This window comes from Hyperolius riggenbachi, chromosome 3, assembly GCF_040937935.1.
Source record: "Hyperolius riggenbachi isolate aHypRig1 chromosome 3, aHypRig1.pri, whole genome shotgun sequence".
In the NCBI taxonomy this organism is placed as follows: domain Eukaryota; kingdom Metazoa; phylum Chordata; class Amphibia; order Anura; family Hyperoliidae; genus Hyperolius; species Hyperolius riggenbachi.
Genome location: NC_090648.1, coordinates 434,178,702 through 434,194,929, shown reverse-complemented (window position 1 = coordinate 434,194,929; position 16,228 = coordinate 434,178,702). Strand labels below are relative to the sequence as shown.

At 48.7% G+C, this 16,228-nt stretch overlaps 1 protein-coding gene across 2 annotated transcripts in view; it reads right to left on the bottom strand.

The window, feature by feature from the left end:
* The window catches only part of SYT10 (synaptotagmin 10), a 147,669-nt gene that overhangs the window by 38,653 nt on the left and 92,788 nt on the right, over window positions 1–16,228 (bottom strand). For both annotated transcript variants that reach the window (XM_068277650.1, XM_068277649.1), the window contains exon 3: window positions 14,475–15,039. In XM_068277650.1, coding sequence (XP_068133751.1) covers window positions 14,475–15,039 — 565 coding nt within the window. The remainder of the gene's footprint in view (window positions 1–14,474; window positions 15,040–16,228) is intronic.

The window sequence follows — 16,228 nt, the reverse complement described above, 5'->3', positions numbered from 1 at the left end:
AGAAGTTCTGGCCAATTACTGATTGCTGCAGCTACACTGTATACTGAGTTATCTGTCAGAATGAATCTACAAGATCTTGATTACTATGCATTTTTGGCTGAGGAATCTGAGCAAGAATGCCGCACTTTCTTTGCTGATTATCCTAGGGAAGATCTGCTGAAGTTAATTAGTCAGGTTTATGGACTTGTTAAGGATGGATCGTTTGACTCACAGGATTTTGAATGCATAATCAAAATCTGGTATGATCTTGCGTTCCCTACAGTTTCTGATGGGTATTTACCACCTTACAATTTGCTTAAAATTGAAGCCTTGATTAATTTATTAGAAGATGATCAAGTGGGTTTTTTTGATTATTTTAATAACAAGGATAAACAAACTGTGCAAACATGCATTAACTCTCTGCAATCCTTGATCAATCAAGGCCTATGCAAATCTGGAAAGGCTTCACTTCTATTGTCTGCTTGGCAGAAAGTGTTATCTCCCAGCTCCATATCTCATGCCCTGCCTGTAAGAAATAAATTTGAATTTAAATTTAATTCTGATCAAATTGAACATTTATTTGATTATTTGAGGAAGGATAGGCAGAGGTTTGTTGAATATTATGCCAATCAAGAAGAGGAATTTATAAGGGCCTGTATGTGTGCGACTCAGTCTCTGAATGTGCAAAAACTCTGCAAGTGTGAATCAGCTGCAAAGCTACTTGATGCCTGGTCTGAGATTCTGTCCTCTCATTTTCACTCTCTTCCTCCTGTTAACCCTTCATATACCTCGAACCATGTCCAATACTCACAGCCTGCAACAGTTAAACAATTTAAATTGTACCTACATTACCAGTAATAACTAAATCTGTGTATTATGACTTGCCTGTCTCTACTGACCAGAAGAAATGCGCTACTAAGCAAACGGCCATCAGATCTACACCTTGGTCCTCACAGTTGCCAGTATCTGCATTAAAGTCTGTCCCAGTGTTGAGGAAACCAAAACGCAAATACTTCCCTACAGCCTCTATTGCTCCTGTGCAGCCTCCATCCGCCTCATCTCCTGTGCAGCCTCCATCCGCCTCATCTCCTGTGCAGCCTCCATCCGCCTCGTCTCCTGTGCAGCCTCCATCCGCCTCATCTCCTGTGCAGCCTCCAGTCGCTTCATCTCCTGTACAGCCTCCAGCCGATTCCAGTCGTGTGCAGCCTCCAGCCGATTCCAGTCGTGTGCAGACTCCATCCAAGTTGATGCAGACTCCATGCAAGTCGGTGCAGACTCCATGCAGCTCCATACAGACTCCAGTTGATTTTTGTCCTCAGCAATCTCCAGTCAGTCCTGAGCAGTTCCTCGCCTTTCTTTGTGGACTTTTTCATGGACTAGATTTGCTGACTATGGGTCAGCCCGACAGGCCTGCAGAGCCCCAGCATGTTCATCCTGCAGTATCCAGTCCTGCAATCCAGCCCGCAGAGTGTTGCATCCAGCCCGCAGAGTGTTGCATCCAGCCCGCAGAGTGTTGCATCCAGCCCGCAGAGTGTTGCATCCAGCCCGCAGAGTGTTGCATCCAGCCCGCAGAGTGTTGCATCCAGCCCGCAGAGTGTTGCATCCAGCCCGCAGAGTGTTGCATCCAGCCCGCAGAGTGTTGCATCCAGCCCGCAGAGTGTTGCATCCAGCCCGCAGAACTTTGCTCCTTGCCTGCAGAACTTTGCTCCTTGCCTGCAGAACTTTGCTCCTTGCCTGCAGAACTTTGCTCCTTGTCCGCACAGACTGTATTGGGATCTCAGCCAACGGTCCAGCCAAGCGCTCAGCCAACGGTCCAGCCAAGCGCTCAGCCAACGGTCCAGCCAAGCGCTCAGCCAACGGTCCAGCCAAGCGCTCAGCCAACGGTCCAGCCAAGCGCTCAGCCAACGGTCCAGCCAAGCGCTCAGCCAACGGTCCAGCCAAGCGCTCAGCCAACGGTCCAGCCAAGCGCTCAGCCAACGGTCCAGCCAAGCGCTCAGCCAACGGTCCAGCCAAGCGCTCAGCCAACGGTCCAGCCAAGCGCTCAGCCAACGGCCCAGCCAAGCGCTCAGCCAACGGCCCAGCCAAGCGCTCAGCCAACGGCCCAGATCCATGAGGTTATGCAAGCTGCTGCCCAGCCTTCACAGACTTTTGTTGCTGATGTTCCTGATGGTGCCCGGCCTGCTACTGTTCTTGCTTCTCCTGGTAGCGCCTGGCTTGCTGGACTACTTGAGGGCACCCAGTTTACCATCCAGCCTGTTGCTACCTTTTCTGAGACTATTCAGTCTGTTGCTAGTATGCCTGCAGCACTACCTGAAGTTTTCCAGTTTACTGCTCAGATGTCACAGACCTCTGCTGTTGCTTCCAAGTCTGGCGACTCTGCTGTTGCTTCCAAGTCTGGCGACTCTGCGGTTGCTTCCAAGTCTGGCGACTCTGCGGTTGCTTCCAAGTCTGGCGACTCTGCGGTTGCTTCCAAGTCTGGCGACTCTGCGGTTGCTTCCAAGTCTGGCGACTCTGCGGTTGCTTCCAAGTCTGGCGACTCTGCGGTTGCTTCCAAGTCTGGCGACTCTGCGGTTGCTTCCAAGTCTGGCGACTCTGCGGTTGCTTCCAAGTCTGGCGACTCTGCGGTTGCTTCCAAGTCTGGCGACTCTGCTGTTGCTTCCAAGTCTGGCGACTCTGCTGTTGCTTCCAAGTCTGGCGACTCTGCTGTTGCTTCCAAGTCTGGCGACTCTGCTGTTGCTTCCAAGTCTGGCGACTCTGCTGTTGCTTCCAAGTCTGGCGACTCTGCTGTTGCTTCCAAGTCTGGCGACTCTGCTGTTGCTTCCAAGTCTGGCGACTCTGCTGTTGCTTCCAAGTCTGGCGACTCTGCTGTTGCTTCCAAGTCTGGCGACTCTGCTGTTGCTTCCAAGTCTGGCGACTCTGCTGTTGCTTCCAAGTCTGGCGACTCTGCTGTTGCCTCCAAGTCTGGCGACTCTGCTGTTGCCTCCAAGTCTGCAGTTCCTGCTCCTGTTGCTTCCAAGTCTGCAGTTCCTGCTCCTGCTGCTGCTCAGCCACCACAGAGTCCTGCTGCCGCTGCTGCTCAGCCACCACAGACTCCTGCTGCTGCTCAGCCACCACAGACTGCTGCTGCTGCTCAGCCACCACAGACTGCTGCTGCTGCTCAGCCACCACAGACTGCTGCTGCTGCTCAGCCACCACAGACTGCTGCTGCTGCTCAGCCACCACAGACTGCTGCTGCTGCTCAGCCACCACAGACTGCTGCTGCTGCTGCTCAGCCACCACAGACTGCTGCTGCTGCTGCTCAGCCACCACAGACTGCTGCTGCTGCTGCTGCTCAGCCACCACAGACTGCTGCTGCTGCTGCTGCTCAGCCACCACAGACTGCTGCTGCTGCTGCTCAGCCACCACAGACTGCTGCTGCTGCTGCTCAGCCACCACAGACTGCTGCTGCTGCTGCTCAGCCACCACAGACTGCTGCTGCTGCTGCTCAGCCACCACAGACTGCTGCTGCTGCTGCTCAGCCACCACAGACTGCTGCTGCTGCTGCTCAGCCACCACAGACTGCTGCTGCTGCTGCTCAGCCACCACAGACTTCTGCTGCTGCTGCTCAGCCACCACAGACTTCTGCTGCTGCTGCTCAGCCACCACAGACTTCTGCTGCTGCTGCTCAGCCACCACAGACTTCTGCTGCTGCTGCTCAGCCACCACAGACTTCTGCTGCTGCTGCTGCTCAGCCACCACAGACTTCTGCTGCTGCTGCTGCTCAGCCACCACAGACTTCTGCTGCTGCTGCTGCTCAGCCACCACAGACTTCTGCTGCTGCTGCTGCTCAGCCACCACAGACTGCTGCTGCTGCTCAGCCACCACAGACTCTTCCTGCTGCTGCTGTTGTGGTCCAGCCATTACAGACTCCTGCTGCTGTGTTGGTCCAGCCACTACCAACTCCTACTGCTGCTGCTGTCCAGTTACCTCAATCTGTTGCTGATCTTCCTCCAGATGGTTTCCTGTCCATTGTCCCGATTGATGGTTTCCTGTCTTCTTTCCAGCCTGATGTCTGCCAGTCCACTGCCAAGCTACCTCCTGAACCTGCTCTTCCTCTTGATGGCACCCAGTCTACGGCTAATGCTTGCCACTTCGCTGCCATGCCTAAGGTCTACCAGCCTGATATGTGCTTGAGTGAGGACCTGCCTATTGCCTGGCAGGGCACTTTCCTACCTGATGTTTACCAGGCCACTGCTCTGCCTGTTGCTTTGTCTGATATATGCCAGTTTACCATGCTGTCTGATGCCTACCAGCCTGGTGTTCTTCTTGATGTCTTTTATCTCCAGTTCCTAATTCAGCATCCTGAGATACAAAGTGAAAAATTAAATTTTCTGTTTCCCTCCCTGCCCACCCAGTGTTGGCAGAAATTGTCAACCTTCCTGTATGATTTCCTTTCTGCCGCCTTTTGGGATCCTGGCGGTAGTGGTATATGGTCTTGTTGGAGCGTCCTGAGGCCGCTCCTTAAGGGGGGGGTTATGTTAGGAATATGGTCATGCCACTTCCTGCCTGCTGGTGGCAGCATTGTGTTGAACTCTGAACTTCCTTTATTCCACCAGCAGATGGCTCTAGAGACTTTGCAGGACCTGAACTTTCCTTGTTCCACCACTGGGTGGCTCTATGCTGGCTGGAGACAGCTCTGCCACTGCAAGGGTTGCTCTCTATGGACTTTGCTTGTCAATCATGCTGCAGGTGTGTCCTCCTTATTTAAGAGCCCTGCAAGGAGCAACCTTTGCCAGAACTTTGTGCTCGCTAGCTGGAGTATCTGGTCAACCCTGGTTCTCTGGTATCCTGTATCCCTGTATCTGTTATCCTGTTTCTGAACCTAGATTCTGTCTGACCTCGTTTACTGCCTGCTCCTTGTGTACCGTGATTGCTCGATTGTTGCCGACCTATGCTTTGTCCTGACTGTGATTTTGTGCCTGCCTTCTTGTACTGCGTTTGGTGTATATATTGTATATCTTTGTCCGGTGTATCTGTGTGTGTATATATATCCTGTATATATTTAGGTAGATAGATAGGGATTGGGGTTTTTGCATCTTGCCTTGATTGTATGGTGTGTATGTATGTGGTGGTTGCGTTCTTGTATATAATTGCCACCATATTCTCTGACTGCTGTACATAGTGTTATGTGTGCTGCTGCATTGATATTGCATAATACTATATGCACGATTGTAAATAAACCTTCTTGCATAGTTTATTCCTGTCTCAGTGTCTGTGTTGCTGCAAACTGCAATCAATCCCAGTTTCTCCGTTCAGGCTCATGACAGGGGGTGACTGGGTGCAAACAGTGGTCTGGGGGGTGGGCAGGGGGGGGGTCTGAGGGGTGCTGTGGGCGATCAGGGGGCAGGGGGGGGGGGGAAATCAGTGTGCTTGGGTGCAGACTAGGGTGGCTGCAGCCTGCCCTGGTGGTCCCTCGGACACTGGGACCACCAGGGCAGGAGGCAGCCAGTATAATAGGCTTTGTATACATTACAAAGCCTATTATACATACGTGCAGCGGCGATCCGGGTGCTAGTAACCCGCCGGCGCTTCCGAACGGCCGGCGGGTTACAGCGAACGGTGGGCGGAGCCAGTCCCTGGCGGCTGATCGCGTCACGAATGACGCGATCGCCGCATAGCCACTCCCGCAGCCGCCCCCGCCGATGGGCATATTGCGGTCGTTTGGGCCCAGACTTTGCCGCCGCCCATCGGCTGGGGGCGGTCCTTAAGTGGTTAAACATTTTATTTGGGTAGTTTTGGGAGGGTGGGATTTAAACAATAGGTTTAAAATGTAAATGTGTGTTGATTTTAAATTTTTTTTACTTTTGGTTGTAGTATTACTTTTTGGCCACAAGATGGCGGCCATGAGTTTGTTAGGATGACGTCACTCTAAGCGTAACACACGCTTAGAGCGACGCATGGGGGAGGTAACAGCCTGAAAAGGCGAAGCTTCCGAGAGAAGCTGTCGCTTTTTCAGCGGGGGAGAGGAATCGGTGATCGAGCACCATAGCCCGATTCACTGATTGCCTGGCTAACAAACCGCGGGCCGGGAGCGCGCGTGCACGCGCGGGATCGTCCGCGGGAGCACACGGTAGCGCGCATGGTTCCTGGACGTAGTTTCTACGTCCAGGAACCAAAATAGGTTAATAAAATTTGATGGGAGTGATATTTGACAGACACTCAAGGGTTATCTCTGCTTCTGCTGCTCCCCTGCCAGATGTTTGTTTTTGCCAGAGGGGCACAGCAAGGTCAAAAAAACAAACAATCCACTTTAGTCTCCCTTTTCTGTTAAAGTGAATCTGCTTGAATTATTGACCAAACATGGATAGAAAATTAAAATCTGCAATTAAAATACAGCAATGCTTGGCAAACCTTTCCTTTCCTAGAAGCCGTTAGTCTTGCCGTTACATTCTCAGAGGAGGAGAGTGCTTTTTACATCTGAATTCTGCTGACTGAATCAGGACAGTCGATATTTTTATGAGAATGAACTTTGCAGGCACGCAGATGAGTTTTGATGAAAGTTAACGATGGTGACATTTCAGAGAGGCTCCCTGGGGACTATAAAACAGAATGAGAATTATGCCAGGCTTCCACTTTTCTGTCAGCCACCCCTTCTTCATGGTGATTTGAACAGAGGCTAATTGCATGCTTTCCGTAAAACAATTTACTAGGCTGTTTAATTGTTTGCCGCTTGTCTTGTATTATGCTCTACTTATCATTGCTGATGTGGCAGATAAATGTGCAGCTACATAGGTCCAGCGCTAAACAACCCCAATGTGATGCATTGCTAAAGCCAACTCCAGTCCATACATTCTAGACCTGTGCAGCATATTGCTAAAGTTTTTTGGGATATATCTCTTTTTATTCCCTCTCTGTACGCTATGCTTCTAACATTAAGCCAAGTGCACCCTACATACAAAAATTAAGTGTCTGTGATATGTTCTCCACATAACAGAACTAATCGGATTTAGGTCTGAGTGACGAGGGGGCCTGGGGGCAGGCAGGGCGGCGAAGCACAAGGGCAGGCATGGCACCCATGTTGCTGTGGCGCCTATGGCATGAACCTGCAACCCTCTAGATACGCCTCTGGCCAGATTTGCCCCCAGTATTAGGCAGCCCCAATAGACAGATGTATCTCCAGAATTAGGTAGCTGCCCGCCCCAGGTAGGATAGCAGATGTGCCCCCAGCATTAGGTAGCCTCCCCCAAATATAGATGGCTAGATGTGCCTACGGTATATATTTAGTAGGATCCCCCCAGTAGAGAGAGACAGGTGTCTGGTAACTCTTCAAACAGGGCTGTTTCTGGTCATGTGACTAAATGTTTGTAACAGGGTGTTTAGCTTCAAAGGCCTCACAAAACTGTAGATTTGGTACTCTGATTGACAAGCTATCATATATGTAGATCTATGGTTGGAGGTGAGCTTCAATGTAAGCTGCTTCAAGAAAAAAAAATTAAAGAGAAAAAAAAGGTAAGCGTTCGGCGTAACTTTCTACGACAGCTGTCGACTTTGTGCCTGAAAGAATATTCATAATTTCCTAATCAGTTTGAAAATACTGAAGTCTGGCCATGCTTTTTTTGGGTAAACATTGAGGAATACGTCTCTGGCAGGAACATATGGTCTCCTTCTAATCCAATAGCAGCGCATTTGTATGTAAATTGTGTGATCTCCTGGCGGCATTTCCACGCCATCCTCCTGTGGCTCCGCTCTAAATGAAAGACTGCGCCAAAATAAATCGACATTTCTTATCTGATTTCCCATCTTTCACAATCGCACCGCTGCACACTGCAGGTTATTTTACTAAAGCTGCTTCCCTAGGCAAGGCCAGATTTATACTTTTTCTGCCCTTAGGCCAAATATGTTGCGGCACCCCTTCCATGTGCAGCATTGCACCTCCCATTCCATGTACAGCTACACTCTTTCATAATAGAGCTCAGTTGGGCATTAGCTTTCCTTTCATGTATTGGTTTCCATTTACGGCTTCCTCATTCCGCTGAGTGGATCGTTCAGAAACAGCCTTATCAGTCCGCCGACAGTGCATACACACGCGCATACTGTCAGCTAAAGACCGCCCAGCGGGAGTGTCCGGTGGGCCCATCGTTGCATTTAGTGGTGCATGTGTACGCTAGAGTTGGGCCGAACCTCCGATTTTAGGTTCGCGAACCCTGTTCGGGAACTTCCGCGAAAGGTTCGGTTCGTGAAAAAGTTCGCGAACCGCAATAGACTTCAATGGGGAGGCGAACTTTAAAAGTTTAAAAAAATTCTATCAACTGGAAAAATGATAGAAAACATGTTTCAAAAGCTCTAATACCTGGAGCCACACCTAATTGAGTGAAATACACATCACTGCTAGAGGACCCGCCCTCCTCCAAGCAAGGTCCTTTATACCATTTGCCTGCCTACACTAATTAGTTATGGGACAGCTGCTACACACTCTGCTAGGGAGATTTTAATTGGACTCCACCCACCCCTTCTGCCCTTCTACCCTTCTACCTATTCCCTCCTCCCTCCTACCGGAGGGAGGAGGGTCTCTTCTGCCAGGGAATTATACTATTTTAAAAACCAGTATACATCATACCATAGCTGGGAATACATACATGAGTATACATCATACCATAGCTGGGGATACATACATGAGTATACATCATACCATAGCTGGGAATTGAACCCAGATCTCACTGTGTGGTGGGCACGTCACCCTAAGCACTGTACCACTACAGAAGTAAGTGAAGCTAGCCTAAAATTTAACATTTATGCTCAATGCAATAGAACCATTAGGTTGCTTAAAGGAGAACTGTAGTGAGAGGTATATGGAGGCTGCCATATTGATTTCCTTTTAAGCTATACCAGTTGCCTGGCAGCCCTGCTGATCTATTTGGCTGCAGTAGTGTGAATCACACCAGAAACAAGCATGCAGCTAATCTTGTCAGATCTTACAAAAATGTCAAACACCAGATCATACCATAGCTGGGAATCGAACCCAGATCTCACTGTGTGGTGGGCACGTCACCCTAAGCACTGTACCACTACAGAAGTAAGTGAAGCTAGCCTAAAATTTAACATTTATGCTCAATGCAATAGAACCATTAGGTTGCTTAAAGGAGAACTGTAGTGAGAGGTATATGGAGGCTGCCATATTGATTTCCTTTTAAGCTATACCAGTTGCCTGGCAGCCCTGCTGATCTATTTGGCTGCAGTAGTGTGAATCACACCAGAAACAAGCATGCAGCTAATCTTGTCAGATCTTACAAAAATGTCAAACACCAGATCATACCATAGCTGGGAATCGAACCCAGATCTCACTGTGTGGTGGGCACATCACCCTAAGCACTGTACCACTACAGAAGTAAGTGAAGCTAGCCTAAAATTTAACATTTATGCTCAATGCAATAGAACCATTAGGTTGCTTAAAGGAGAACTGTAGTGAGAGGTATATGGAGGCTGCCATATTGATTTCCTTTTAAGCTATACCAGTTGCCTGGCAGCCCTGCCAGGGTGGAGGGAGGAGGGAGGAGGGTGGAGGGTGGAGGGAGGAGTGTGGAGGGAGGAGGGTGGAGGGAGGAGGGTGGAGGGAGGAGGGTGGAGGGAGGAGGGAGGACGGTGGAGCGAGGAGGGAGGAGGGTGGAGGGAGAAGGGTGGAGGGAGGAGGGTGGAGGGAGGAGGTGGAGGGTGGAGGGAGGAGGGTGGAGGGAGGAGGGTGGAGGGAGGAGAGTGGAGGGTGGAGGGAGGAGGGAGGAGGGAGGAGGGTGGAGGGAGGAGGGTGGAGGGTGGAGGGTGGAGGGAGGAGGGTGGCCAATTAAAATCTCCCTAGCAGAGTGTGTAGCAGCTGTCCTATAACTAATTAGTGTAGCCAGACAACTGAGTCAAATGGTATAAAGGACCTAGCTTGAAGGGAGGGTGGGCAGGTTCTCTAGCACTGAAAGCAGTGTGTTTGACAATAACATGTCTGCTGACAGTGAAATGGAGGCTAAAAATTTTGCTCAATACAGCATTATGGGGCGAATCGAACTTCCGCAAAAGTTCGCCTGATGCAGGCGAACGCGAACCCCCAAAGTTCGCCTGCAACCGTTCGCCGGCGAACCGTTCGGCCCATCTCTAGTGTACGCACCTTAAAGGAATACTGTAGGGGGGTCGGGGGAAAATGAGCTGAACTTACCCGGGGCTTCTAATGGTCCCCCGCAGACATCCTGTGCCCGCACAGCCGCTCACCGATGCTCCTGCCCCGCCTCCGGTTCACTTCTGGAATTTCTGACTTAAAGTCAGAAAACCACTGCGCCTGCGTTGCCGTGTCCTCGATCCCGCTGATGTCATCAAGAGCGCACAGCGCAGGCCCAGTATGGTCTGTGTCTGCGCAGTACACTCTTGGTGACATCAGCGGGAGTGAGGACACGGCAACGAAGGCGCAGTGGTTTTCTGACTTTAAAGTCAGAAATTCCAGAAGTGAACCGGAGGCAGGACCGGAGCATTGGGGAGTTGTTGCGCCAACACAGGATGTCTGCGGGGGACCATTAGAAGCCCCGGGTAAGTTCAGCTCATTTTCCCCCGACCCCCCTACAGTATCCCTTTAAGGAACGACGGGTCCGTCAGACCCTCCCGCTGGGCGGTGTTCCAGCGATAGTAGAGCGTGTGTACAGTCTGTTGGCAGACTGATAACACTGTTTTCTGACCGATCCGCTCTGTGGAGCTATTAGTGGAGTGTGACTGACCATGTAGGATGGCAGGTGATTAGGGGATGTGTGCAGGGGCGTAACAATAGACCCTGCAACGAATGCAGCCACAGGGGGGCCCAGAAGCTGCAGGGGGCCCCGTCAGGGAGAATTTTCTTTTCCCTTTTCTGAGAGACTAAGGGCACTGAGAGAAAAAACTTTCTGCTCTCAGTGCAATTGTTCTAATAACTGCATTTGTTCACCCACTGATAACGAATCATACAAAGTTTTGTAGACAAAGATTCGTAGACAGTCCCTATTCAGTGTGCAGCAGGCTCTTGTGTACAGCGCCTAGCCCCCGGCCCCATCCAAAGTTTCTCAAGGGGGCCCAGTGATTTCTAGTTACGCCCCTGGATATGTGTACCTGGCTGGGAAAAGGGACAGTGGCTTTCACACATACACATGCACACATCAGCGCACACATAAACAGACACCTGCATTCATAAACAAAGCTTGTTTCCTGCTGATAAACACTGTGCTATTGTTGCTCATAGGTATTATTACAATTGCACAGGGAAGCAATAATTCACTTCTATGCTCATGGACGGATCTAGGGGGGAAGGGGGGGGGGGGTTGTATCTTGCCCAAGGCACAGGTAGTTGAATTCTTAAAAAGGCGTCAAAATTTGGATGGGGAAATAAACACTTGGCAGTTGGCAGCATTGATGGGCGGGCGCGGGAGCGTGACGCGTCGGCGCGTCTGGCTTATGTGTAACTGGTAATGATGAGTGAGACTCTTCATTACCAGCAGGGAGATCTCTAGCTCCTCTGCAGCATTCCCCCCCCCCCCCCCCGTGTTTAGCAATCCCCCCCTTCTTCCTCTCCGAGGGTCGCGATTTACTGACCCCCCTTTGTTGCAATCCCCCCTTCTTCCCCTCCAACAGTGGCAATTTACTGACCCCCCGTTTGTTGCAATCCCCCCTTTTATCCCCCTCTGAGGGTGTCAATTTACTAACCCCCCCCCCCCCCCGTGTTGCGACCCCCCGAGCAGCCATCCCCTGTTCGGTGTAATAATACATACCGAGCCTTCGATCCTGAGGATGGATGTCACACAAGCTCTGCGCTGCAGCTCCATCTTCCCTGCCAAGGACACAGACACTCTGCTTGGTGACGTCACTAAGCCGCGTGTCTGTGTCCCGACAGAGAAGAAGGAGCTGCAGAGCTTGTGTGACATCCGCAGGATCGAAGGCTCGGTATGTATAGTTACACTGGGCAGGGGATGGCTGCAGGGGGGAAAGGGGTCGCCACATGGGGGAGTTCAGTACATCGCCACCCTCGAACAGTAGGGATAAGAGCATAGGCGCCAAAACCTGACCTTGCCCCAGGCGCAACTTGGTCTAGATCCGTCCCTGTCTATGCGATAAGACAAGATAACAAGTCGGAATCATTTCCATCTCTCAAATTATCATGTGTTTTGATAATATATTCTCCAGGGAGGAAGAAGGGGCCTGCATACCACAATACTCTCTCCCCGCTGTCACACATTCAGGATACATTTAGCAGCTATAAGGACTCCAAAGTGGAATGTACAACCTCCCCTTTATGCACCCATTCATGCCTCTGTAATCTATATCCTTATTACCTCCTCCACTTCGCCAAGGTCCCACCACTCCAGCAATTACTTTCAAACCTTTATTTCTATTGACGATGATGAATGTCGCCAGTCCCATGGTGAAGGTGTTTAATGTAACAGAACAAATAGATCCGGGAAGCTATAAAACGTTTACGCTATAGTAAAGAAGGTGTGTAAGGCTGACAATACATAGGGCTTGATTCACTAAACGGTGATAACTCATATCGCGGTTGTTTTCACACACATTTTAGAGTTTGCGTGCAATCGCGAATTTTCTTGTGCAATTGCGAATTTTATGTGAAAATGACTGCGTTTTTCACATGAAAATTTGCGATTGCGTGTGATAATTTATGATCGCCCCCAAACATGAAAATGCGCACGAAAACTGCTTTAGTGAATCAAGCCCATAGAGTGATCATTCTGGTACATTTCAAGGAAGATTTGATGAACTCCAACATTATATAGTTTCTCTGAATAGTCTACTAAGAATACGGCTTTGATAGGGCACATGGCCTCCCTTTGTGCTCAAAATAGCTTCATTTCTTTGTGGCTCAGATTACAGATGTTAGGAACATTTCTTTAAGAATGTAGTCAATGTTGTCGTGATTCAGAATTACTGCAAATGTGTCAGCTGTACATTCATACTATAGCCCATATTCAATTAACGTCTTCTCTGGAGTTATCTCCTAGGTGGTAATTTTCATCTTCTCTTTAAAGTAACTTTTTATAATTTTGCAATTGAAAAAGTACCCAAGAGTTGGTAAAGTTGGTAAAAAAAAGTACAATCAAAGTTATTTTGAGTATTTTCTTGCTTGCTGGTTGTTTAAAATGCATTTTATTATTATTATTATTATTATTTATTGTATTTATAAAGCGCCAACATATTACGCAGCGCTGACAAGGGCCTCAACTCACTAAGCAGTACTGCATTTGGCAATGCTGAAAACAGCAGATTTTACCGATCACCATCCCAAATTCCAATCCACTAAACCTATTACTGCACAGAAATCTAGAATTACCGAATAGTAAGATAAATTACCGACTTGTGCGTTAATTGCCTCAAGCAATGTCAAGAAATTACAATTCACAAAGATTTACGTATTCGGTAAATCGGGCAAATGTGTTTGACATTTTTCTCCCATTCTGACCAGCCGATAACTCACTCTCTGCATGCTCTCTCCATGTGGTAACATTGACAGACAGCCAATAGGGAGAGCCAGGCAGAGTCCTGCTTCTCCTCCTGATTTGGTCCGACATCCTGAAAGACGGGACTTCACTGTAGCAGTGAAGAGGAAAGTGACTTTTTATGAGGCTTTCCTGCATCCCTTTAGATTTGAAAATCTGTATACTGTTATACAGAAGAGCTCCCCCTGGTGGCTGCAGCACATCTAAAGGGATGTTAGGGATGCACTGGACAGAAAACCTCGACTCATACACACAGCTTCCTGCCTCACCGCTGACCTGCTCTACACCACAGATGGTAAGTTAGACTCCTTGAAAAAACTCAGGAGAAAAAGTGAACTGCATATGGCAGGTGCATTGCTGTTCTAATCCATATTTGATTGCTCCCCTATTATGGAAGGTTGGGTGCTTACTTTATGTTTTATATAACCAGCACCGTTGCTAGCATTAAATATTCAGGGCCTGTGCCCTGAATATTCAGTAGTGGTGCCCTGGATCCTTTAGCAGGACTAAATACTGTGCAACCCTGATCAGGTTGGAGGCATAGCTGCAGTGGAGCCACACCACACATACGGAGGTGGTCTCTAACAACAATCTTGGTTAATCTTGGATATGTGCTGCAGCTGCATCATTGCACTCTTCAGTATAGTCTGGCACAGCAAGTAGGAGATTTTCTGGTGCTTCTTAAAACAGGGAGCCATACTGTAAGATTGAGTGATCTGAAGGGTATGTGTGTATATTTTTAGTTAGAGATGCCCACTAGGGCCAATAATTTGTTGAGCACTCTACCTTATTATTATAATTTTGGGAATGGGGAAAATACTTATTATGGGGTATACTGCCTAATTATGTTGTTTGGAGGGGATACTCCATTTAACTGTCATTTTTGTGCAAATGAAGGTGTTTTGATTCTGCTTTGACTTTACTGATTAGGGTCACAGTGGCAAAGACAAAATCAATACCACTATTGGTTTCCTTGATTAAGGACAAGCACAAAAAAGAAATAAGGATACTTACGGTTGTGGCACAATGGATGTCTTTCCACACTGTGGCTTCTCGTGAAAGGTCAGAGACCTCAAACAAATTATCCAAGATCACCTCCCCGATCATATCATGTCTGGAGAATCGGTCAAAGTCATACACACTAAAATGCAGCTTCCTGTTGCTCAGCTGCTCATAGGCCACCGGAAACTGGAAAGTCTCCTCAAAGTTGGGGTTCAGGGTTTTTCTGTGCACACGTGTCTGAAACTTTTTCTTTCGGTCAGGGAGGAGATAAATCTTCACATAAGGGTCAGAGGTACCACATAGGTCCTTGGCTGGCAAGTCTAGGGCCTTCACAATTTTCACCATGAGGAGTTCATTCTCATAGTCATACTGCAGGGTGAAGTTAAGCTTCCCGCAGGTCTTTACATCTTCTTTCTTGTTGTCTTCCGAGTCTACAGACTTCTGCTTGTACAGTTCAGGTTTAATCCTGCCGATGCTTGTAGTGGTCTCTCCTCTTTGTAGAGGTTCCACGCCCATACTGAAGTCCACACTGGATACCTGCATCTGCCGTGGCAAGTGCCTTCGGAATGAATTGTGCCTGCAGGAGGAACACAAGAGTTAGATGGATTAAATGTGCTTTGGTTTTCTTTTTCCATATGTTTTAACCTCAGTGTAAGGCTTGGTGGTGTATTCTCCACAGTCAGCATGCAACGCATGAGCTGGCGTGGAGGAGGTACACACACTAGCACCAGGAAACCGGCTATCCCTAGTATAGTGGAGGGGAGGACTGACTCCAATAGGAGATTGTGGCGCACAGAGCCGGTGCAGATCTGACAGCCACAAACAATGCTTTCGTTATAACGTCTCAGCGCAAAGTAGCGCTGAGCGCATAAACCAGAACTGAGGAGATCAGGACAGGTAGACAGAATGAACGCTTGCTAGCTAGCGGCTACTTAGCGACAGCAAGCGTCCAAAACCAGACAGACTGGAATGAGGCAGCCAATGCGATGCGGCGATGGCGTGCCTCACAAAGACAGGACAGGATAGTCAGAAAATAGCAGGATTAAGATAGATGAACGTAACACAGATAAATATACAATAAGTATGTTTTCCTAGCGCATTACAATTACAGCTATCAATGAAACTATTTGTAACGCCTGACTAACATATGTATATATCGGCAATGAACCGACATATGACATAAGCAGGAACGCTGACTAGGAATGGAGTAATACAGGGAACAGGACTCAGAAGGATTCGCTATCTCTTCGCAGAGATGAACGCAATCCACAAACGGTAACAGAACAGGATTCAGAAGGATTCGTTATCTCTTCGCAGAGATGAACGCAATCCACAAACAGTAACAGAACAGGATTCAGAAGGATCCGTTATCTCTTCGCAGAGATGAACGCAATCCACAAACAGAACCAGGAGCAGGGTAACTACCTCAGCACGGGTGGTCACGGTACGCGCAACCTACCAAAACGTGCTGGAAAGCTGACTAACTGCACACAGGATATAAACAGTTCGTGTACGTATACATCAGCGACACTGATGTATCACGTAACACAAATACAAGGAAAATAATAAACGTGCTGGTATGCATATATATTGGCAATGAACCAATATATGATGCAAAGACCAGCAAAGTATCTTTATAACAAGAAACACGATCGGGGGCTAAAGCGACAGCAAGACTAGCTTACACTGAAGCTATGAAAACCCAAGGAAACCCTGCAGGAAGCAGATCTTTATACTGAGGTCATCCAATGGGAGCAGACATGCAG